The 23,437-nt window shown below is 44.7% G+C and overlaps 1 protein-coding gene across 6 annotated transcripts in view; it reads right to left on the bottom strand.

The window, feature by feature from the left end:
- Positions 1-20,394, bottom strand: part of RIOX2 (ribosomal oxygenase 2) — a 28,023-nt gene extending 7,629 nt beyond the window's left edge. For 2 of the 6 annotated variants that reach the window (XM_040484273.1, XM_040484268.1), the window contains exons 1-5: positions 20,258-20,325; positions 14,361-14,832; positions 8,599-8,718; positions 7,406-7,534; positions 1,548-1,651 (exon numbers count right to left, since the gene is read on the bottom strand). In XM_040484273.1, coding sequence (XP_040340207.1) covers positions 1,548-1,651; positions 7,406-7,534; positions 8,599-8,718; positions 14,361-14,795 — 788 coding nt within the window. In that variant the 5' untranslated portion in view covers positions 14,796-14,832; positions 20,258-20,325. The other 4 variants (XM_040484271.1, XM_040484269.1, XM_040484272.1 and 1 more) reach the window with 4 other exon arrangements.
- Between the last annotated feature and the right edge of the window lie 3,043 nt (positions 20,395-23,437).

The raw sequence follows: 23,437 nt of genomic DNA on the forward strand, positions 1-23,437 counted from the left end.
GAAAGACAACAAAGTACGTGAAAAACCAATTACTAGGAAACCAGTCGGGGCCAGTAAGTGAAACGCAAAAGACAGAGAATCACAGAAAGAGGGAGGAGCTGAGTAACATTAATGGCGGGACACCAGAAGCTACATGGACATGCATGGTGCCAAACTGGCTGTCAAGGCCCAGAGGTACTTTGTACCCACAGTGAACTTCAGGTTCTGGCCTCCCTGTGGCTGGCTCTTTCCACTTCCTACAATCCCACTCCCTCAACTGTCCCCGCTCTTCTTAAGCTGGCCTTGGTGACTTTCTGTTCCCGGCCATGCCCAAGAATCTGCCTAGCCACAGTGACAAAGGCATTTTTCATAAGCTTTGGCCTTCTATTTGTGGGCAAGGAATGCACTAACTTTAGGCCAGGCTCCAGCAAGTTCCTCTGAGCAGCCTCTTAAATGCAGGGGTTAATTTCACCCAGAAAACCCAGATGAGGAAGTAGAAGTACCTTACTAACTTGTTTTGCAAGTTATGGCTTTGAAGGTAGGAGGGGACTTGGCTGTCCGTCAGGACTAGAATGCCTCTCCTACTTTGACCTTCTGACCCACCTCTACTTACTCATCCTTTGAGACTCACTCAGCTTGGGTGTCAAGTCATTTCTGAAGCCTTCCTAGACGCCCCAGCTTGGCAAAATGCATTCCTCTATGCTGCAAGAGTTCCCCCTGCACACCCATGACGGAATCTGCCCCGACTTCCAGACTGCAAGTTCTCTCAAAGCCCCTTCAGTAACAGGCCTGCATTCCCAGCAACTAGCACAGCGGCTGGTGCCTGCAGGCTGTGATACAGTAATGACTTTCAAGGAGGTCTGGACTACTAGCAAGGTCGCTGCTGTTCAGAAATCACTCACAGGGAGGGCGCTTCTGCCTGGGTCCTGTGAGGAGGCACTCACCGAAATGGAACACAGTTTTAATTAGAACTGTTTTCAGCACATGTGAGTTTAGGTCTTACTGTTCCAGACTTCCTCTCCTACATAACTTCATGAACTTTCATAAAAGACAGAAACCTTAAAAGAGATCCAGAGGTTTCAGTGGACACGAGGGTTTCTGTTTGGGGTGATGAAATGTTTTGGAAACAGATAGTCGTGATGCTTACACAACAGTGTGAATGTAATTACTGTCACCAAATTGTACACTTAAAAATGGTTACAGTGGCATATACTACGTTGTAAATATTTTACTGCAATAAAAGATTTTTAAAAAGAGACAGACTACCAGTTCAGCCTGGCATCATTAACACTGCCACAGCTACAGCTATGGTTCTTTCGTCCCAAATTTGCGAGTCTTCATTGGGTAAATCCCAATGTTCATGGCATTCCCAGGAGGAATCCCCGACGGGGTGATGGCAGGGAGAAGACTCTAAAGGAGTATGGAGTTAGCAAGGGAGCCTGAATGAAACCCCTGAGATTGGATAAGCAGGACAGTAGTGGCCAACTCCCTCATTCCCTTCCGTGTGTGGTTGCCCCGGGCCACAACTTGAGCTGCCCTGGGACATGAGGCTGAGAAGAGGGTCATACTTGTTCTGGTAGGTGCTGATGGTCACGTGAGTAGAGTGGGCCAGACCTGGAGGAGTGTCCGCTTGATGAATGGTCCCTCTGGGGAAGTACAGGAAATCACCCGGCTAAAGGAAGAAAAAGAAAAGGGAGGAGGGAGTTGATAAGGAGGAGGTCTTCTCAATCCCTTGTCTTAAAGAAACAAAAATAGGCTCTGAGTTTCAGTTCTCCCTTCTAGAGACCTTCTACTTACTGATTCATGGGGTGGTCTGTATGCTGGGCTCCTGGGGTCCCGTTAGTCTAGCTTCACTGTGCCTGAGTCTGTTACTGTGAACCCCAGTCCTGAGAGGCTTTCAGTACCCGAAGTCACTTTCGTTATTCACAGCCGAGACCAGTTACACTTGAAACTGCCCCATCCCAATCCAGGGATCAAGCAGGTGACCTCCTGTGTCTGGGAAGCCTGCACCCTTCCTCTCCACCCTCTGAAGGGTCCAGTGATCAAGAGTAGAAGCTTTGGAGTCATACAGACGTTGCCATTTACTGGCGAGGAACCTCAGAAAATTAACCCACCAAAGACCTGTAAAATGGAGGCAATGGCCCAAAATTCACAGACTTATTTTCAGGATTAAAGGAGATGCCATATCCAGAGGTCTTGGAACAGTGACAGGCAGATGGTTGTACCATAAGTACTATTTTACCTGCCACTCCCCCATCAACCATCAGGAAGTTTGTGAGCTCTTCCAGGAAGGGTCGAGGTCCATCGTGTGTCCTCCAGAACCTGAACTCCCAAAGCATCAGGTGTACAATAGAGGCTCAATGAATGTGTGGATGACTAGTTGAAAAACCATGTAACCCTTCCCCTGAACCTAAAAACTAGATGGAACTGAAGATCAGTCCCCCTCTTGGGCAGGTGAGCCGCCTCCATCCTGTGCTAGGTCTCGCCCAAGCCAGGGGATAGAAATATCCTTCCTCAATCACTCCTGAAGCTACATCCTCCCCAATCCCACCCAGATGAGAAACATTCCATATAGCAGTTGCCTAAGGAGGAGAGGCAATCCTGATAGCCGCTAGCCTCCCGTCTGCAACACGGGAAGCAGTCTGACTCTGGTTAAGAGCCCAGGAGGTGTGGTTCAAGAGACAGCAGATAAAAAGACAAACCAAAAACCCTTTCCTTAACGTTAAGATTTTCCTTTGAAAGAAACAGTATACAATTAAATATATTCATAAGGGCTATCTTAGAGGCTCATTCACCCTGAAGGACACCAAACTGACAGGGAAATTACCACTTGAAGCAAATGCTTGACTCACAATTACAGCTATCATTTGCTCAGTGTCTCTGCACCACCCTCCAAATGAGACCTTCATTCATTCATTCATTCATTCATTCATTTATTCATCCCACAACCATTTGGTTAACCCCTCTCCATCCCCCTCCCACGCCAGGCAAGATGTGAGGCACTGGGGTTAGAGCATTAAACAAAGACCTGCCCCTTTGTAGTTCATTTGAGACGAGAGCAAACATTTGAGAAGAGAGAAGAGACAATGAATACAAGAAAAACACTCGAGTGGGGCGAGGCAGAAAATAAAGCAGTAAATAATGTCAAGCAGTGGTAAGTGCAATGAAGACAAAGAAGCAGAAGACGGACATGAATGATGCATATGGAGGTGGTGGGCAGGGTGTGCCTGGGGTAAGAGATGCCACTGTCATCCAGGATGGGCGCTAAAACCTCACTCTGCTAGACTGACATTTCAATTGAGACTTTAGAGAATGAGCAAGCTAGCCAAGTGACTACCTGGGCCAAAAGGATTCCAGGCAGGGGGAAGAGCAAGGGCAAAGGTCCTGAGGTTAAAAACGTGCTTGGGTCCATGTGGCAGGAGAGCAGTGAGGGTGGAAATGATGGGAGGTGAAGTGAGAAGGCAGCAGAGGGGCTGGATTACAGGACCTTCTGGCCTGTTTTAAAGACTCTGGCTTTTATTCTGATTTAATAGAAAGCTACTGTAGATCTGGGCAAAGGGTACAATGGATCTCAAAAGATCATTACGGTCATGTCAGAAAAGCCTGCAAAGGGGATACCAGATAGGAGGCTTTTGTATAAATCCACATCCAAGGGTTTTATCCTGAACAAGCAGGAAAATGTGTCACATTTACAGGAAAGAAGGCTGGGGACAGCAGGAAATGGGAGTTTGCTTTGCAGAATACTAAGTTTGTGACACCTTTTATCTTTCCAGTAGAGACATTAAGTAGGCAGTTGGATAGGAGTTTAGAGACGTGGGCTAAAGACAGGACATAGCATTGCAAATACATCAGTCTAAAGGGAATTTATTTTTAATTTTTTTTTAATGTTTATTTGTGAGAGAGAGAGAGAGAGAGAGAGAGACAGTGTGAGTGGGGGAGGGGCAGAGAGACAGGGAGACACAGAATCTGAAGCAGGCTCCAGGCTCTGAGCTGTCAGCGCAGAGCCCGACATGGGGCTCAAACTCACGAACCGTGAGATCATGACCTGAGCCGAAGTTGGACGCTTACCGAGTGAGCCACCCAGGGGCCCCAATTTATTTATTTTTAAATGTTTTATTTTTGAGAGAGAACAAGTGGGGAGTTGCAGAGAGGGAGGGGACAGAGGATCCAAAGCAGGCTCCTCACTGACAGCAAAGAGCCAGATGCGGGGTTTGAACCCACAAACCGTGAGGTCATGACCTGAGCTGAAGTCTCAGCCCCTCTAGAGGGAATTTAAAACCATGGGAGTGGGTATGGATTGAGGAAAGAGGTCCAGGAAATAAACCCTGGCATCCTAACTTTCAGAGGTGCAAAGACTGAAGATAAAACAGCCAAAGAGAATGAAGAGGAACAGCCAGTAAGCAGGAAAGAGAAGCAAAAGAGGCTGGCATCCTAGAAGCCCAGTGAGGAAGGTGGGAGTGAACCACTGTGTCCAATGAGGCTGACAGGAGGATGCTAAGATGGGGACTCAGACGGGGGCACCTGGGTGGTTCAGTCGGTTAAGCGTCCAACTTCGGCTCAGGTCACGATCTCACGGTTTGTGGGTTCGAGCCCCATCAGACTCTACACTAACAATGCGAAGCCTCCTTGGGATTCTCTCCCTCTCCCTCTCTCTCTGCCCCTCCCCTGATCATGCTCTCTATCTCTAGCTCAGAATAAATACAACTTTAAAAAAAGGAATGATGGGAACTCGGTGGCAAGCACTGTACTTGACAACGTGGTAGCCCCTGGTAACCTTGGGGAGACTGGTCCTGGAGCAAGTCTGGGGGTGGGGGGGGGAGCCTCCTGGGAGGTATTCCCAGGAGCAGGAGAGAAGACTGGGCAGGGTCCCTGAAGATGTCTGTGGCCTAATCCCCGGCATCTATGAATATAGATGATATGAATAGGCTGTGAATGGAATTAAAGTTGCTGAGAGGGAAATTATTCTGGATTATCCGGGCAGGTACGACATAATCACAAGGATCCCTAAAAGTAGAAGATGGTACAGGAGGAGAGAACCAAAGAGATGTTAGCGTGAGAAAGACTGGGCTCTATGTTCCTGGCTTTGCAGATGGAGGAAGGGCTGTGAGCCAAGGAATGCAGGAGGTCTCTAAAAGCTAGAAAAAGCATGGAAATGGATTCTCCCCTAGAGTCTCTGGAAGGAACAGTCTTGCCAATACCTGATTTCAGCCAAGGAAAACCAAATCCCTTCTGGACTGATGAACCACAGAACTAAATGTGTGTTGTTTTAAGCCACTGAATTTGTGGGAATTTGTGGTAATTTGATAAGCAGTAATAAATGTACTGACATACAGCCGTCTCTTCCAAGGAGTTTCACTGTAAAGGAGGCATCAAAACCTATCCTTCCGGGGCACCTGGATGGCTCAGTTGGTAAAGCATCCGACTTTGGCTCAGGTCATATTCTCACAGTTCTTGAGTTTAACCCCCACATCAGGCTCTGCGCTGACAGCTCAGAGACCAGAGCCTGCTTCAGATTCTGTGTCTCCCTCTCTCTCTCTGCCCCTCCCAGCTCACACTCTGTCTCTCTCAAAAATAAACAAATATTAAAAAAAACAAAAAACAAAAAACTTCAGTTCTTACAACCTACAAGGTAAATATTATGCTCTCATTTTCAATAAAGGAGAAACTGAGACTGACATAAACAACTTGCCCAAGAACACATAGCTCTTAAGCGACCACAGCTACATTCAAAACCAGGCGTGTCAGGCCCCAAAACCACAGAGTGGTGCTTCCATCACAGGGGTGGTCTTCATCCCAAGATCCCAGGTGTGATGACCTTCGTCGTGGCCTTCATGCCCACCCCGCCCAGAATGACTCAGCTTTTCTGTTTCATATACTAAGCATTTATGCCAAGATTTCATTTGAGGATCTTCGGTGGTTTAAAATTCACATGTATATAAATGTGCAATTGCGAAAAAACCCTACGGTACCTGATGCTTGCCTTTCTCCTCCTAGGAGACTCAGGGCTGCTCTTAATGAATGGAGATCCTCACGAGTGTGACCAATGGGCATCGCTCCATGACATCCCGGCCTCCCAGCACCGCCTCACAGAACCCACATCATCTATACCTGAAGACCACTATAAAGACTAACTTTCTTGGGTAGGGCCAGTTGGCTGTCATCAAGCTAAGGAACTCAGCCTGGGCCTCAGAGACCATGGATAGCTTAATCTTTCCCTAAAAATAATCAAACAAGAGCCTATTCAACATGCTTCATGGAGAACAAGGGTTGGTAAACTCTTTTTGTAAAGGGCTCCATGGTAAACATTGGTTCATGGGCCATGTGGTCTCTGTGGCAACCAGCCAACTCTATGGGTGCAATGTGAATGGAGCCCTAGACAATAAATAAGGAATACATATGGTTGTGTTCCGGTAAACTTTATTTACAAAAACAGGCAGCAGGCCATTATTTCTGGCCCATGTGCCATGGTCTGCTGACTGTTGACCAAGAACTTAAAAAAATGATACCTTTATTGTGTCTATTCAAATCTCCTGTAATGTAAGCACACATCAAAAAAGGAGATTGCTTCTCCTAGGTACAGGCGGGCAGGAAAACTTTTTAAAATCAAGAAAGGTCCATAAGGCATTGAGTAGTTATAACTAGTGATAAATTCAAGACACAAGAAATGCAAAAACAGTAACTATACACATCAAGTTGGTAGAATCTCTGGAATGGTTTGAGCTAACTATGGTATCTTAATTCAATATATAAAGTTGAATTAAGGACCTATTCTCATCCCTCTAAGATTTTTTTCTCAGCAATCTCACCTGCTAGGGATTGGCTACGAGTCCACCCAGGCTAACTGCTCAAACACAGACTCTTTCTGTAGCAAGATGCCGGCGAGCCTGCCACCACGATCAAGCCACCTGGCTTCCCGGAGTAAGATTCCTTAAGACCTTTCATTATTACTATTCTTCTGGTGGCTACACATGCAGGGGGAGGGAGGGGAGTGCAGAGAGGGTCTACTGTACAATCAGGAGGAGAGTGGGTCATGCTAGCATTCTACCAACAAAAAAACTAAGAAGCCCCTGGCTGTGCTCTGCCTGAGCAAGCTACAGCCCAGTCCTGACTGCTCTCTTAGATTTGGTGAAGCTGCCCCAGGCCAAACCTTCCACTTCTCAGTCAGTAGTCACCGAGCTCATAATCCATTCCTGTGGAACTTGGGTTATATTTGAAGACAGGTTGTTTGGAAAATGAATGTAACATTTCCTCAGCTCAATTCTACACATGCAAACACCAAGTCTCCTTTACAAGCTGCACGTGGCCGAGTGAGAGCCACCCTCCCCCCTCCCACGCTCTTGCGTGTATTCTGAGGACCATCACACAAACACTAAACCCCAGACCTGAACTTGACTCACGAGCAGCTCCCGTGATAGAGGTCCCGTACCTTCAACGTGAACTCATGTGTCGGCCTCCCAATCCTGTCCTCGGCCTCCACGCTGTACTCTCGTGCCAGGGGCACAGTGGGGTGGTAAAGGCACCAGTGTTTCTCCCCCTCCAGCTGCAGGATGAAAACCTAAAGAGAGCCACAGGACCTGGGAATGTCAGCTTCTGGACAACTCATGAGGCAAAGCGGTTCTAGGGTATTAGCCCCGCCAAGGGCTTCGATGAATTACACATTCCAGATGGAAAATAAAAATGAGAGATTAGTGATGTGTTTCACTCTACACTTGAATAAAAGTTGCCACTACTGCTTTTCACTTTTTAAAAAACAGGTCATCATGAACCTTGATACTGGAAGGATATTCATTCTTTTCAGTGTAATAAGGCCTCACTGGGCTCTTTATATCCCACTATCTCCTTCCTTTAAGTCTTCTATCAGACAACAAAGCCCATAATCTCTGAGGGAAAAGCCAAGTTTGAGAAATAACTCATGGTGCCTAAAATCCTGAATATCATCCTTGGCAGATAGGAAAACGTCAAGTTTTTTATTCTTCATTCAGCCAAAGATATCTTAAAGCTCTGTTTAAAATATTAAAAACAAAATCAAAAACTTTTGGGAAATGTATTGCTATCAAATTGCCTTCAGAGGGGGGAAAAAGGAGACGTTTTACTAATAACTGTATTAGTATAAAAATAAAAGTACAAAATGCCCAAGCCAAAGAGTTACCTTTTTTGGCAGCCACATGAGAGTGAAGCAACACTTGTCAAGGTGCCAGTGCTTAAGTGAGACCATGACCTTCATTCAAGCTGCCCCAAGATTTTCACAAATGGAAAAAATTATCCATTTTTGGCAGCTCCAGAAAAAGGACAAAATGAAAGCAGATGTAAAGATTACTTGTGACCTCACTTTATTAAAACCCTTACGTTGTGAAATTACAGAAAAAGCCACTCATGCTTTTCTGTGGACAGATTCAATAAATACCTGTTTTGTAGGGATATGTAGCTCTTTATATTAGTAAGGCTGGAAACCATCTTTCCTGTTTGAGAATGAGCAGGAAGCCAGTTTGGTGGGATTAATTTGGACCAACATCTAGGTGAGGTCAGGATCTCTAAGACCACACAGCAAGAAGGGCAGAGAGCTGAAATGAACCCTGACAGCTAACCCAGGCCCCAAGAGAACAATTTTCTTCCTCTTACCTCGACATCATCATAATGGGGTGGGAGACCCTGGGATCCTGCAGGGGTTATGTATACATTCGAGCCAACCAAGGAGCCAAAGTAGCATTCTAGCTTCTCCTGGATCCTCCAAAGCTCATCCTGAAAAAGAAAGGAGGATAGGAGGAGAGGAGAAAAGTATATTAGAAATAAGAGGAAAGACACATTCTTACTCACTTAGCAAGTCTTTATGCTGCAGCTATTATGTTCCACATACCCAAGAATTCAGCAGTGAAAGAGCCACCGCCTGTGCCCTGGAGAATCTTCCATCCTGGTGCAGACCAGCACAGACAACGAGAAACTGGCAAAGCAGGCAATCAAGAGTCATGCAGGATTTTAAGCAGGACAATGACATGAGCTAATTTATGTTAAAAAAAATTTTTTTTTAATCTTTATTCACTTTTGAGAGACAGAGCCTGAGTGGAGGAAGGGCACAGAGAGAGGGGAGACACAGAATCCCAAGCAAGCTCCAGGCTCTGAGCTGTCAGCACAGAGCCCGACGTGGGGCTTGAACCCACGAACCATGAAATCATGACCTGAGCCCAAGTCGGATGCTTACCAACTGAGCCACTCAGGTGCCCCTAATTTACATTTTTAAAAGCTCACTCTGGCTGCTATGTGGAGAATGACCTGGAGAAAAGCAAGAGAGATCAGTCTGGAAGCTACTAAGGCAGTCACCCAGGCCAGAGATGACCAGGGTGGTGGGGGAGAAGCAGAGAGGGGCAGATGCACCCTGGAAGCAGCACTGGCAGGGCCTGGGAGGCACCAAGTACAGTGGGCTGGTGGAAGGGGAAGACTATTCAAACCCTCCTGGCTTTGGATGGGCAATTAGTGCCTGGTTCCACTTACTGAAATAGTAAAGACTTATTAGAGAACAAGTTTTTTTGCAGGGGCGAAAGGGGAGATGTGTGCAGGAAGAGTTATACATTGGTTCCAGAGAGAGACAGACACAGAGAGAGAAAGAGAGAATATGAATCCTGATTTTCCCAAGCAGATGAGAAGGGAAGCCACATGGTTATTAGCACTTTCTCTATTCCAAGCCCTGTTTCTAAGGGCTTTTACATATACTGGTTATATATGTCCCCAACAACCCTGTCTCTCTCATAAGGTGAGCACTATCATCCTTCCTGGTTTACAGACGAGGAAACTGAAGCATGAGAACACACAGCTACTAGATGACGTGGCCAGGATTTAAATCCAGGCAGCCTGGCTTGAGCACTTTAACCATGGCTCCATATTGCCTCTTTTGGAATTATCTTAAGGAAAACACAGGTCACCTACAAGGACTCTAATGGACATTCAAGACCCCAAGTCTCAAGTGTATGAACGTACGGTGCCTGACACACAACAGACACTAAAATGTTTTTTTTTTTTTAATTTATTTATTTGCCTATTTTTGAGAGAAAGAATGCACGAGCATGAGTGTGCCCACAATCAGGGGAGGGGCAGAGGGACAATCCCAAGCTGGCTCCACTCTGACAGCGGCAGCCCCATGTGGGACTCGAACTCACAAACCATGAGATCATGACCTAAGCTGAAACCAAGAGTTGGACACTTAGCCAATTGAGCCACTCTGGTGCCCCGCTAAAATGCATTTTTAAAAATTTGGTGAGTAAACCCATAACCACAGCTTAGGAATCAATCCTACCATTCGACTGAAAAAGGACCTACAGTATTAAAAGTTTCAAGTGGAAAAGAATTAGGTCAGTATAAAAAAAGCTTTGGGAGACATCTTTATAAAGACTACTGGGCTACTCTATTTATAGATCTCAAGGGTTCTACTTAACACAGGAAGAATAATTTAATGGCTTCTGAATAGCTCCAAAGAGTTAAGAGAGCTCCCAAGAAGCCTAATTTATACCAGGGAGGGGCCAGCAGGACCTGGTTCTGTAATTACATTTACACGGTGACTGAAACCATTAGAAAACCAAAGCTTCTCTTTCTAATGGCTTGAGAGGTATCTCAGGACCATGTAGGTGACTTTATGGTTCCCAGCCCAAGCATCTGGGTCTATAATTGATACGTATATGTCTCCCTTCTTGTTAAAGGTTACAAAAATCCTAGCAATTGCACAATTTTCCTATTTCTCCTGAACCTTTAGCTTCTGAATCTGCCAAGTATAGCCTAGGAGAAAGAGATCAGGACAAAGCACCTCAATCCAAGATGCAGTTACAAACTAAATGACTTTCGCTTCTTTATTTGTAAAATGAGGACTCCACCTCCTTCCCCCAAGGTTGTTGGGGAACAGCATAAAACAACTTACCTGCAAACTTGTTTACATTGCCTCACCAACACTGACTCAGGCACAAACAAGGCTCTTTTGAAACCAGTCTTCTTTAATTCAGGACTCGCAACTATGCCTGGAGCTGCCCAGGAGGACCCCAGAGCAGCGAAAAGGGAAGGTGGCAGCCTCTCCCCTTGCTGGGGACAACCTCCTCTCTCCACTGACCTACTCACAAAATCGAAACTGAATGCAATTGCTAAGACCAGAGAAGCCCACGGGTACACTTAGAGAAAAGCAAAAACACACACACCAAAGCCCTACTACATTTCAAATAACATCTTTAAAAGTATGGTATGAAACTGCCTCAAATTCGGAGTCGGAAGTGCTTACTTAGCAGTTATGAAAAAGTCACATCTCTGAACCTGGTTTTTTTTTTCACATGTAAGATGCAGACCACAATGAATGCTCTATTTTAAATGTCTGTTAGAAGGTTCAAGTGAACACGTGTATTTGGTAAACTCACCCAGACCTTTGACATATGGATTACCCAAAGCAGGAGTGGAAACAACTTATGGCTTTCTGATTCCTCCTTATTCACCTCCAGACCAACTAGAATAATAAGTTGTGCACATACTGAGACCCCAATAAACAAGGCACTAACTGTCCACTAAACAGTCTCCCAACCTAGCTACTGACAAACCATCTCTAGACTTTTTCAATCCTGATATTAACATGCGCATTCCTAAATACACAACACTAGTCCTTCTGAGAAAATATTTAGAACCCAGATTCTACTTTAAGAGGATGAGCTCCCACAGCTCCTATAGGTCTCTCTACTGGTGGGAAGAGAAGACGCAGGGTGCAACCCAGTCTATCCTGGGAGCTGAGTTTAGACTGAGAAAGCTCATCCTTCCCGCTTTCATAAACCTGGCCAAAGAACAGAGTCAACGGGGCAAAGCAAGTACAAGTGTTTGGCCCACCTGGAATCAGAGAGGAGAAATGTACAGGACTTAAGAGATGAGCAGAGAAAAGCCAAAGATAATTCTAATGTACAGATATGACAGCCATTAAGGACACCATACATATGCCAAATAATAACTTTGTACTGGTTTGTGACCCAATCACATACAATCAACTTCACTGACCTTTTATGTTCATAGTTATTAGATGTCTAAAACACACATTTTTTTAAAGTTTTTATTTTTCTTCAATATATGAAATGTATTGTCCAATTGGTTTCCATACAACACCCAGTGCTCATCTCAAAAGGTGCCCTCCTCCACCTTTTGGGATGAGCACTGGGTGTTGTATGGAAACCAATTTGACAATAAACTTCATATATTGAAAAAAAAAAAAGGTGCCCTCCTCAATCCACTTCTACCCCCCCCCATCAACCCTCAGTTTGTTCTCAGTTTTTAAGAGTCTCTTAGGCTTTGGCTCTCTCCCACTCTAACCTCTCTTTTTTTTTTTTCCTTCCCCTCCCCCATGGGTTTCCGTTAAGTTTCTCAGGTTCCACATAAGAGTGAAAACATATGGTATCTGTCTTTCTCTGTATGGCTTATTTCACTTAGCATCACACTCTCCAGTTCCATCCACGTTGCTACAAAAGGCCATATTTCATTTTTTCTCATTGCCACGTAGTATTCCATAGTGTATATAAACCACAATTTCTTTATCCATTCATCAGTTGATGGACATTTAGGCTCTTTCCATAATTTGGCTATTTTTGGGGCGCCTGGGTGGCTCAGTCGGTTGAGCGGCTGACTTCGGCTCGGGTCATGATCTCGCAGTCCGTGAGTTCGAGCCCCGTGTCGGGCTCTGTGCTGACAGCTCAGAGCCTGGAGCCTGTTTCAAATTCTGTGTCTCCCTCTCTCTCTGCCCCTCCCCCACTAATGCTCTGTCTCTCTCTGTCTCAAAAATAAATAAACGTTAAAAAAAATTAAAAAAAAATAATTTGGCTATTGTTGAGAGTGCTGCTATAAATATTGGGGTACAAGTGCCCCTATGCATCAGTACTCCTGTATCCCTTGGGTAAATTCCTAGCAGTGCTACTGCTGGGTCATAGAGTACGTCTATTTTTAATTTTTTGAGGAACCTCCACACTGTTCTCCAGAGTGGCTGCACCAGTTTGCATTCCCACCAACAGTGCAAGAGGGTTCCCGTTTCTCCACATCCTCTCCAGCATCTATAGTCTCCTGATTTGTTCATTTTGGCCACTCTGACTGGCGTGAGGTGATATCTGAGTGTGGTAAAACACACATTTTAAGAAGCGTTGCTTCTAACCAAGAGAAGAGTCAAGGACTAGCTAAGAGAGAAGCACTGTGGTGTCCACATTTCCTGAACACAAATCATGACTTGGTCTGGCAAGTGATTTATAAGTTCTTTTTGGGTGTTTGGGCCAAAAGGTTGGCAACCTAGGGACATTTCAACTTCTTATGATTGCATGAGATGGAATATCTGAAATTAGGACTTGTACTGAAACATCTAAGAGTACTTACCCTTTCTCCAGAGCAGAAACAGGTTCAAGATCCTTTATGTAGACAGCAAAATGCATTCACTAGATTTGGCCAATGGGCTCTAACAAAGCAACTGAGTTCAATCATAGGAAACATTACTGGTAACTGATGACAAAGTCCCAGGAGCCATCACACAGCCAGAATCTTCAACATGGAACCTTAGGAACCACTCTCCTTCTCCTCCCATGCTGCCATTTTGGTTCAGCCATGGATCACAAAAGGGAATTTCTGAACTCAGAATACGCCCTCAATCCTTCTGGGCCACCTGTCATGTAAAGATTTCAAACCTCTACAGAAGCAGATAAGCTATGACTGCATTTTATAAAGCAGAAACTGAGCAGAAAGGAGGCCAACTATTTCTCAAATGCTAACCACTGATACAGAATAAAAAGTTAGCCAGTCTCCCAGACTTGCAAATCACAGCTACCCTCCATCTATGACTGTCTCCCCAGGAACAGTTCTAAGACCCAGCTCCTCAATGCCACCTGAGCAGCTGTTAATAAGGGTGAAGTCTCCTTCTTGAACATGCATCTGGTCCTTGATCCGGTCACAGCTCTAAAGCCTCTACTTAGCTAGAATGTCAGCAGTAAAGGGAAGTAACTTCAAGAAGAAAATGATCACCTCGACACTATCACACCTTATATTATAATGACATTTAATTATAATTTAATTTATAATGACCAAATAGAAAGGTCTACCATATACCAAAACATAAAACAGCCCACAGAACACGCTCCTGAAGGAGTAATAATTTATAAACTTGCAATAGAGTTTTTGCAGTGTGAGGACATCTAATCATGTCCACCTGAGTTGTTGGGAGATTCCAATGGTTTAGCCAAAAGATAACACAGGGTCTCCTAATTTGGAATGCATTTAAAGAGCAAACAGGAGGTATCTCTTCTCAGACTGGCAGGTTCATCACAGGTTCACCCCTGAGCTGACCTGTGGCCAAATGTTAGCACTTTAATACATTTAACGATTCCATAATAGGGAGAACCTGTTACCTTAAATCTCTGAGGTTGGTGAAACTGAATTGTTGCCCTTTTCTGATCAAAAGCTTTTCTCAGTTGAAGAAAGTGCACTTTGCCATCTTTATTTAAAACCTTCTTCTTCCCATTGACACACCGGCAGACATTTATGTCTCTTCCATAGTACATACCCCAGCTGCATAGACTCTTCAGATCTGACAGCCTGAACAGGGACCGGTAATATGTAGCCACTGCAGGGTCATCTCTCTGAATGAGAAGGGGCTTCTTCTCCCAGAATTCCCTGAAAAAAGTCTCTGTCTTGATGGGCGAGATTAAACTTTCAAACAGATCACTGGGGCTTTCAAAATTTAAAATAGAGGAGGGTCCACCAGCTGCCTCTATCTTCACGTGCTTGCAGGGAACAGACCCCTCTTCCTTCCCATTCCCTGTGGGCTTTGCTTTCTTCGGCATCGTTCTGTCTTCAAGACAAAGCAGTGACGAGGTGCACCTACCAGAGAACAAAGCACACGTGGTTAGGTTCACCAGGAGTTCTAACATTAGCAGATGGCGCACACACAACTCGTGTGACCATGCCACCTTCATGAGCACTTGTAAGTCAAAGCCCTTTCCTCCAGGATGGGATACAGCCTTAATCTAACACCACATCATCCAAGATAGGATTCAGCCTCAAACACCACTCAGATTACATATTCATCTAAGGAAAGCATTTTTTTTCTCGGGCATAGGCACTAAATCGTTAAAGTCACCGTTTGTTCGTTAGGAGGTATAATGATCCCAAATTAAATGGTTCAGCCACCTAAGCAGTTCCTAGTCACAGTTTTAGCCCGTGGCCGTTGACACAGCAGTCTAAAATCTTGACTTTGGCTTCAATCAGCACCAGGTCCCAAATCTAATTAGACGCACTCTTGAGTTACAGACACTCGCCTCGAGAACTACCAACAGGGGCTCACAGCCAGGTGCTCCTTACCACAGCACCACCCCCAACTGTTAGGAAGGCAGCCCAGGTGCCCTGGGCCAGCGTCACCTGGTGGCTGGAACAAGAAGCTGCTGCTCCCAAGTCTTCCTCACCACATGAACCTCCGCACTTTTGATTCCCAGCTTTTTCCTGAAAACTGCTACTTTATGAGAAAACCCGCCCCCATTAAAAAAAACCAAACGAGTTTGAGACTACAAAGTAAAGGCTAAAGACAGTTATGCCCCATTTTTAAAAAGCTTTAACTTTTAAACTAAGACACAATACCAACATCACCTAGGCATCGCCTTCTAGAACTGCCTTCTGTATTTCTAACAAGCTCCCAGGTAACAATGCTTTTGCTGGTCCATGGACCACATCTGAGGAGTGACAATCCCAAGCCCTGCCAAGCCTCTCTCAGAACTGTCCCCAAACCACAACTACTGTCACACTTACAATAATGCAGGTGTTCTTCACCTGGGGTTCAAGAATGGTATTTCAAATTACATGAATTTTCAGAAACTGTAAGATCCTACTTCAAACTGTGTGTCTACATCTCTCTATATAAATATTTATTTGGGTGTGGGCACATTGTGCTCACCTGATTCTTAAAGAAGGGCTAAGAACCACTGCACTTATAAAGAACGATTTTTCCCAGAGACCAATAACTTATTTATAGATATCACAGTTTTCTATTTTGTACTGCTAGCAAATTTTTAAGAACACTGTTTTCTGCCCTTTTGTTATTATAACTAAGCTGTATTTCAGCTACACTGTGGACTAAGTAGAATTAGTGGTCTGGCCTGGCAAGTAAGCACCTGGAACACTGTGTTACACATTGCAACAATTTACAAATGAACCTTTGGAATGCAACCCAAATATAAGCTGAACAATTCAGGAAGTGGAAACATCAAAATATACAACTCTAGTGCCCTCATTTTAGCTGCTAAACTTGTGTACAGCTCAGATCAAGTGCCTTTGGTAGGGCACATAGGACAGAAGTGGAAAACAAGTACAAACTGACGGACGGAGATGGAAAAAAGTACAAACTGACCCTAAAAGCTTGCACTGGAGGACTGAAGGCTTAAGCTTAGAAAAAAACAAACTTTGGTGTTGGCTATGTCACCAATGAGACATTTTCTGAAAATGTTCTGCACACCTTTCAAGCTTCCCAGCCAGTGTGATTTTTCAATTAAAGAATCAAGGCTTCCATGAACAAAAGTATTGCTAATACTTGGAACCCAGATGTGATGCAGAAATGCAAGGAGACATGAAAACACAGTCATCCTTTGAAAGGCCCGACTATAGCTAAGGTCTGAGAACTCAGATTTCAGGAGCATTCCACCACCTTTAACTGATAAGAGTGACTCACTCTGTCTTAATTGTTTGCACAATGTGGTTTATAATGAACACCTGTTTTCCTTCTCGGTGTCTGGAATTTTGGTAGGTGCCAGGCAGAGGGTGCCTATGTGGTCAGTCCCCAGTAAAAACCCTCAGTTCTGAGTGTCTGATGAGCTTCTCTGGCTGGCAACATTTCACACGGGTTGTCACAACTAGTTGCTGGGCCAATTAAGCACCTGGTCTTTTGCTATAATAAATCAGCTGTGAGTCCTAGTAAATCACTGAACCGAGGGATGGTCTTAGAGATCCCCCCAACACATTGCTCACTCTTTTTAAAAAGTGTTAAATCGGGGGCACCTGGGTGGCTCAGTTGGTTAAGCATCTGACTTCAGCTCAGGTCATGATTTCCTAATGAGTTCGAACCCAGCACCAAGCTCTTTGCTGTCAGCATGGAGCCCGCTTAGGATCCTCTTTCCCCCAACTCTGCCCCTCCCCTGCTTGCACTCACTCTCTCTCTCTCAAAAATAAGTAACCATTAAAAAAAGTGTTAAATTGGTTCAGAAGGTTTGTTACCATTAAGGTACCCTATAACGAAAACATAATTTCATATTCAGCCACACATCTCTTATCTCTCACAATTGGTCAGTTTAAAATTTAAGGGATGTGGACAGCAGGAAGATGCCGCTGAAATGCCTTTCTTTAAGCCTACCTAAGCCAAAAAAATCACTTAAAGCATTTTTCCTATCTACGATCACTAACATAATATACCCAGCACTGCATAACAAATGTTTTTGTTAGAATCTACATTTCACTATTTATACTGCCAAAAGTTGCATCATTGCTTGTCTGCCTTCATATTGAAATGATTTAAGGCTCAGTTAATTGGAACCTGGCTTAGAGATTACTGGGCAAATAAACTATTTCTCTGATTCTCACACTACCCATATTGTAAGACAACCATTCTTTTTAATAGCTTTGGGGAGTGGAGGAGAGAACAGATGACATACCCTATCACATTAAACATGTAAAAATCCTAGTATGCATCACAATTTCAGAAAAAGTAAAAAGCTTATCTTAGAATCTAAGAAATTTAGGGGCACCCGAGTGGCTCAGCAGTTGAGTATCTGACTTCAGCTCAGGTCATGATCTCACATAGCTCGTGACTTCAAGCCCCACGGAGAGCTCTGTGCTGATAGCTCAGAGCCTGGAGGCTGCTTCAGATCCTGTGTCTCCCTCTCTGCCCCTCTCCTGCTTGCTCGCTCACTCTCTCTCTCACACACACAAATATAAATAAACATAAAAAAAATTGTTTTCTAAAGTATCTAAGAAATATAGTAATGAGACAAGGAAAACCTTTGTCTAGAAAAGTAAAGCCAATACCGTCCAGCCCAGAAACCTCACAGACCACCCAAACAGAAGTTTAAAGTAAATATTTTTATAAAGCTTCAGGGAAAAAAAGCAGCCTTTGAAAAAGCAATTAGTAGCTATTAAAAAAGCAACTGGCCTGGGTAGCTCAGTAGGTTCAGTGTTCCACTTCGGCTCAGGTATGATCTCACTTGCGTGAGTTCGAGCCCTATGTCAGGTTCTGTGCTGACAGCTCAGAGCCTGGAGCCTGCTTCTGATTCTGTCTCTCTCTCTCTGCCCCTCACCCACTCACACTCTGTCTCTCTCTTTCAAAAATAAACATTAACTTTAAAAAAAAAAAGCAATTGGTATCATTTAACAATTTATACAAATATCAAATCATGGTATACACCTGAAACTGTTATATCTATTATTCCAATTTTTAAAAAAACAAATGTTTCCAATCTGAGTTGACTATAAGCATTAGTGTAAAAAGAGTCACGGTTCATATTTTACTAGCTGCCCACAGATTAAAAAAAAAAAAAAAACCACCAACTGATCTGAACAACTTTGAAGGATTAAAACTCTACAATAAAATCCACTGATATCCATTCTACAGCCAATAAATATAAACCGAGCCTTTATATCCTTAAGCGTCCTAACCTTCTTTTCTGTAGTAATATTCACTGACAAAAAGTCAACACAGCTTCGTCTGGGGAACAGCCATCTGCATGGTCCCAGAGCCTAGCACAGAACAGGGCACATAGGTCCCCAAGAAATGTTTGCTGAATGAATTGTCCTCCTTTTTCATCGTCTGTATATAATATTAGAGAAAAATCCTCAAAAGCCTTACACAAAACAGAGTTGGGAGGAAAACAGTTTATTCAAAGGGGATAATTCCGATGGCAGCTGTAGCTTGGGTATTCAACCGCACTGTCAGAGCTGAAAGGCAAATTAGCCTGCAGTGGTTATTACCAACCAGAGGGAGGTATGTCTCTACAGTCTTCAGAGCAGAGCTTTTTACAGTGTAGTCACCAGAAATACTTGTTCACCTGCAAATTTCTAGGCTCCCTATCAAGCCTACTAGATTAAGCACTTCTTGTGCTGGGTCCTAAAAATCTACATTAACACAGGAAATATTCCGTTGGAATTTTAGATCCATTAACATTAGTCAAATTCTGCTCAATTAAACACATACACCTGACGGAAATATTACCTGTAACAAGGTTGCCTCGGCAGACCTAAAATATTTTTTTTAGGTTTATTTGTTTATTTAGAGAGAGAGGGAGAGTGGGTGAGAGAGAATCGCAAGCAGGCTCCACACTGTCAGCATGGAGCCAAATGGGGGGCTTGAACCCACTAACCCTGGGATCATAAACTGGGCCAAAACCAAGAGTCAGATGCTTAACCCACTGAGCAACCCAGCCCACCCTGACCTAAAATACTCCTTTTCTGCCTAACAGAAATGTTCATCCGGAGGGAAAACTCGTTCTCCTGTTGACCTAATGCTGTGATTGGCAGTTACCCTTTTAGTCCTATTTTAAAAAGAAAATAGATTACAACACCTCCGTGTCTTGTAGTAAGCACGATGTTACGAAGGATGAGGCCAGAGAGGCAAAAACTATCCAAGCGATGGTGGCAGAAGCTGGGTAAGTCAGGCTCCTCCATTTAAACGTGAGTCCAGGGAAATCAATGGCCTGGCGCCGAATTTACAGCTCATCAGTGGACTCCCAGGCCCCTGCTTCCTGAACACGCAGTGAGCAAGCCGGCCTCACGAACTTGTTGGACAACCCACTGTCGGGCTGCCGAACTAGTAACACTTGCTGAGTGAACTGGCAGAGGGGTCTGTAATTTTAAAGTCAGGCTGGGACCAGACAGCCGCGACGCCCCCGCCCCGTAGCCCTGGCTGCAGGGCTCCCAGCAGTAAAGCCTCTCTTAGGCCCGACCTGACGCCAGAGGCACAACCCACGTGGAGGCCGCGCTCCCCGGCGGGCGTCACCCTCCCGGCGGAGCCTCCAAACTTTCCGCGCGCTCGTCCCAGTCTCCAGACCACCGGCGGCCCACGTGGGCCACTCTCGGTGCTCAAGCCATTCGTGACCCTACTCCCGCATCCGGGCAGCAGCAGACCCGGCGTGTCCTCCCTGCCCCGGTCCCCGGGATCATGGACCGCGTCGGCGCGCGTCCCCGGTCCCAAAAGCACCAGCGCCCACCAGGCCGCCCCGGCCGCTCTGAGGGTCCTGGGGACCGGGCTCTCAGGCCACCCGGCAGGCCCTACCCGCACCAGCGCTCGGAGGCCCAACAGGACGTGCACGACCCCGCCCCCGGCGGCGCGGGGCAGGCGGTGAACACCGCTCCACTCACCCTGCTCGGCCTGTTGCGCGCGGCCGCGAGCGGGCGGGGCAGAGGCTGGGGGCGGGGCGAGGCGGGGCGGCGTGCGCACGCTGGGGGGCGGCCCGCTCCGGTTCCTGCCTGAGCTACCGCTCCCGCTCCGGCTCCTCCCCGCGCCAGGCCGCGGGTGGTAGGTACTTCTGGCGCCCAGTACCGGCAGGTGTTGGGTCTTCGCGCCATCACGTTTTCCCCTTTGGTGTTAAAGGAAATGCATGGTTCTTGGTTTTTTGTTTTGTTTTTTTTTGAGTTGGGGGCGGGATGAGTCTCTGGATTTGGGGCAACTGTTTTATAGTACAACCCTATTCTTTTTATGAATGGAGAAACCCAGATGCAGAGAGGAGACGAGAGCTTTCCAAGTTTAGGGAGTCGGAGGTCCAGATTCTCCCATCGCTTTCTTTTGGGCTCTCCATGCTAAGCTGTACTGCTTTGTACTGTCAACTGTAATTTATATCCCGTTGCTCCCAGAGTCAGAATTAATCCCGGCTTAAAAGGATACTGGAAATTCTTTGTGACGATAGCTATAGAAGAGAAGAACAAAAGCAATTATTTAATTTTGGCCTAAGGCTCTGTCCTTTAGACAGACAAACTGATTGGTAACGTTTGGGTGGGGAGGCTGGACCAACTGAGCACGGGGATCAATGGCACATCTCCGCTTTGGCCTGTGTCCTTCTTTGCTCTGTAGACAGCCAAAGAGGACCTAAAAGAAATTATTTCATTCTGTCAGGATGATTGAGACCAATGACTAGCTCTGATTATCGATGTGGACACGTGAGCAAATGGGAACAAAGTACAGCCTTGTCTAACACTCGTCTGAAACTAACAATAATAGCAACACCTGTATTGAGTTCTTGCTGTAAGGCACCATGCTAATTGTTTCGGGGACTCCTCACTCCATCCTCACCACAATCTTGTGCTTACCTCCATTTTACAGTTGAGAAGACTGGTTCTGGAGAAGTTAACTTGCACAAAGTCACATTTAGATTTGGAAGAGCTAAGTCTTTCGGGAAAGACTTTCTCAGATCTATCTTTCGGAAGAGACTATAAAAAAAAATCTAGTCCACTTGACATTATATTGGTAATGTACTTTGCTCTTTATTTTGACTACAAAACATCTATCAAGATAATGTAGAACAGTATTGATGTTACAAGGATTCAGAAAATGGTAAATTCTTACCCATGTCCACTATATGGAAAAGCACCACTTTGTGTTTGTATAAAGAGAAGTTTCAATGTCAACACAAATAAAACCATCTCCTAGACGGAGAATCGTCACTAGGGTGCCTGACAGAACAAAAGTACATATTGAAGTCGGCTCTGCTAGGGAAAATCATACATCTTGTATAGGAGTTCCCCTGATGCAAAATTAGTCTTTCAATGTGTTCTCTCTGATACTGTCATTATAATTCAGATTTGTCAGCATAGCAAGCAAAAAAAAGAAAAGAAAAGAAATAAAAAGGTTATGCTCAGTCTTCAGACCTAAACACAATGGCTGGCATGTCTACAAAGGAGGAGGAAGAGAAGTGAGGAAAAGGGGTGGGGGTGGGGGGGATGTGAGAGAAGAGCTTCCAGAATCTATGGCATTCCTAACATACTGTTTGAGTACTTTGTTTTTTCATCTTTTGCTTTTAGTCCATTGAGTTTAAAGTTGTTCCAGAGGACAAGAAGCAGGCCACTATGCAGTCTCCAACTTATCTATTCCAGACTCATTAAAAAGTCAGTTATTTTCTTTCTGTAATCTATTTTCTCATAAAAACAATGTCATAGATAGCTGAGTCATAGATGGCTCAGTGACCCAGACCTACCCAGAAGGGCCTGAAGAAGCCCCCAGATATCTGAATCAATAGACTAGTGATCCTCCCGTGGAGCCTGGGAACAAGATGCCGAGATGATAGGAAAGAGCAGAGAATTCCATCCTTATACAGAAACCCTGAAATAGACTTGTCTACGATCCTCACAAAAATAACTTGCACTTCTGCAAGAGTGTTTTATGTTTATACCCTTTGTGTTGCTTTGTGTTGCTTCATTTCAAACCCAAGTTTGTCATCCTTTCCTGTGATTTCCTAGGCTGTTCTTACTATAGAACTTTAGGTTTTGGCCGCTTCACTGGGGCTCCCCACTGGGCCTGCCCTGCCTGGGTGTCAGGCTGCACAAACCCATCTCTGTCCTTTCTCCACTGCCAATCAGAATGATCCTGGGCTTAAAGAATCTTAGAATTATGCTGTGTGAGTGTACTTTTTAAGGTTACTCGGGGGGAAGAGATGCGAAGTACATGAACTTAACTTTCTCTTTTTGTTAATGCTCAGTTTCCTCACTTATTAGGTGAGATTGAACCAGATAATCCTTATTATCCCTACTGGCTCTCACATTCTATAATCCTAAAGGTCTGTGCACCAATTTCCACAGGGTATTAGGAGAAAAATCAGGAATCATGCATACTGCCCCCTACGTATTTGTATTGTATTTGTATTCACTTTGGTCCAGAAAAGATATAAGAGATTTCTTCCTTTTATATGATTTTATTTAATACCTGTACCATTATTATTATCATCCTAACTTTTGCAAACAATATATATAATATAAGGAAACCAAGACATAGTGAGGTTAAATAACTTGCTCAAAATTATACAGTCATTGGCTAGCACATCTGGGACTTAAATCCCATGCTGCCTATCGACTAATCCTCTTTTTGAGCCTCATTTTCTGCACCTGTAGAAATGGTTAATGTTGCTTTGTTTGTCTAACTCCTAAAGCTGCTGTGAGTTTCAGGTGACACAGAGTAAGCAGAAGAGTGTTAAAACTGTAGAATGCTATTCACCTGAGAGGCATTATTGTTAAATCCATTACACCATCTTGAACATGAGCCACAGAATGAATTAAATGCACCTGAGGCTTTTACATGTCTATGTTTCACTTCCTTGACTATACTCGTGAACAGGGCACCTTCTCACTGACATAGCCATATCACCATGAATAATCTTGGTCAGACTTAGTTAACTTCAGAAAGAGCCGGGGGGCGCCTGGGTGGCGCAGTCGGTTAAGCGTCCGACTTCAGCCAGGTCACGATCTC

This window comes from Herpailurus yagouaroundi, unplaced genomic scaffold, assembly GCF_014898765.1.
Source record: "Herpailurus yagouaroundi ecotype Mexico unplaced genomic scaffold, PumYag 162, whole genome shotgun sequence".
Lineage (NCBI taxonomy): Eukaryota > Metazoa > Chordata > Mammalia > Carnivora > Felidae > Herpailurus > Herpailurus yagouaroundi.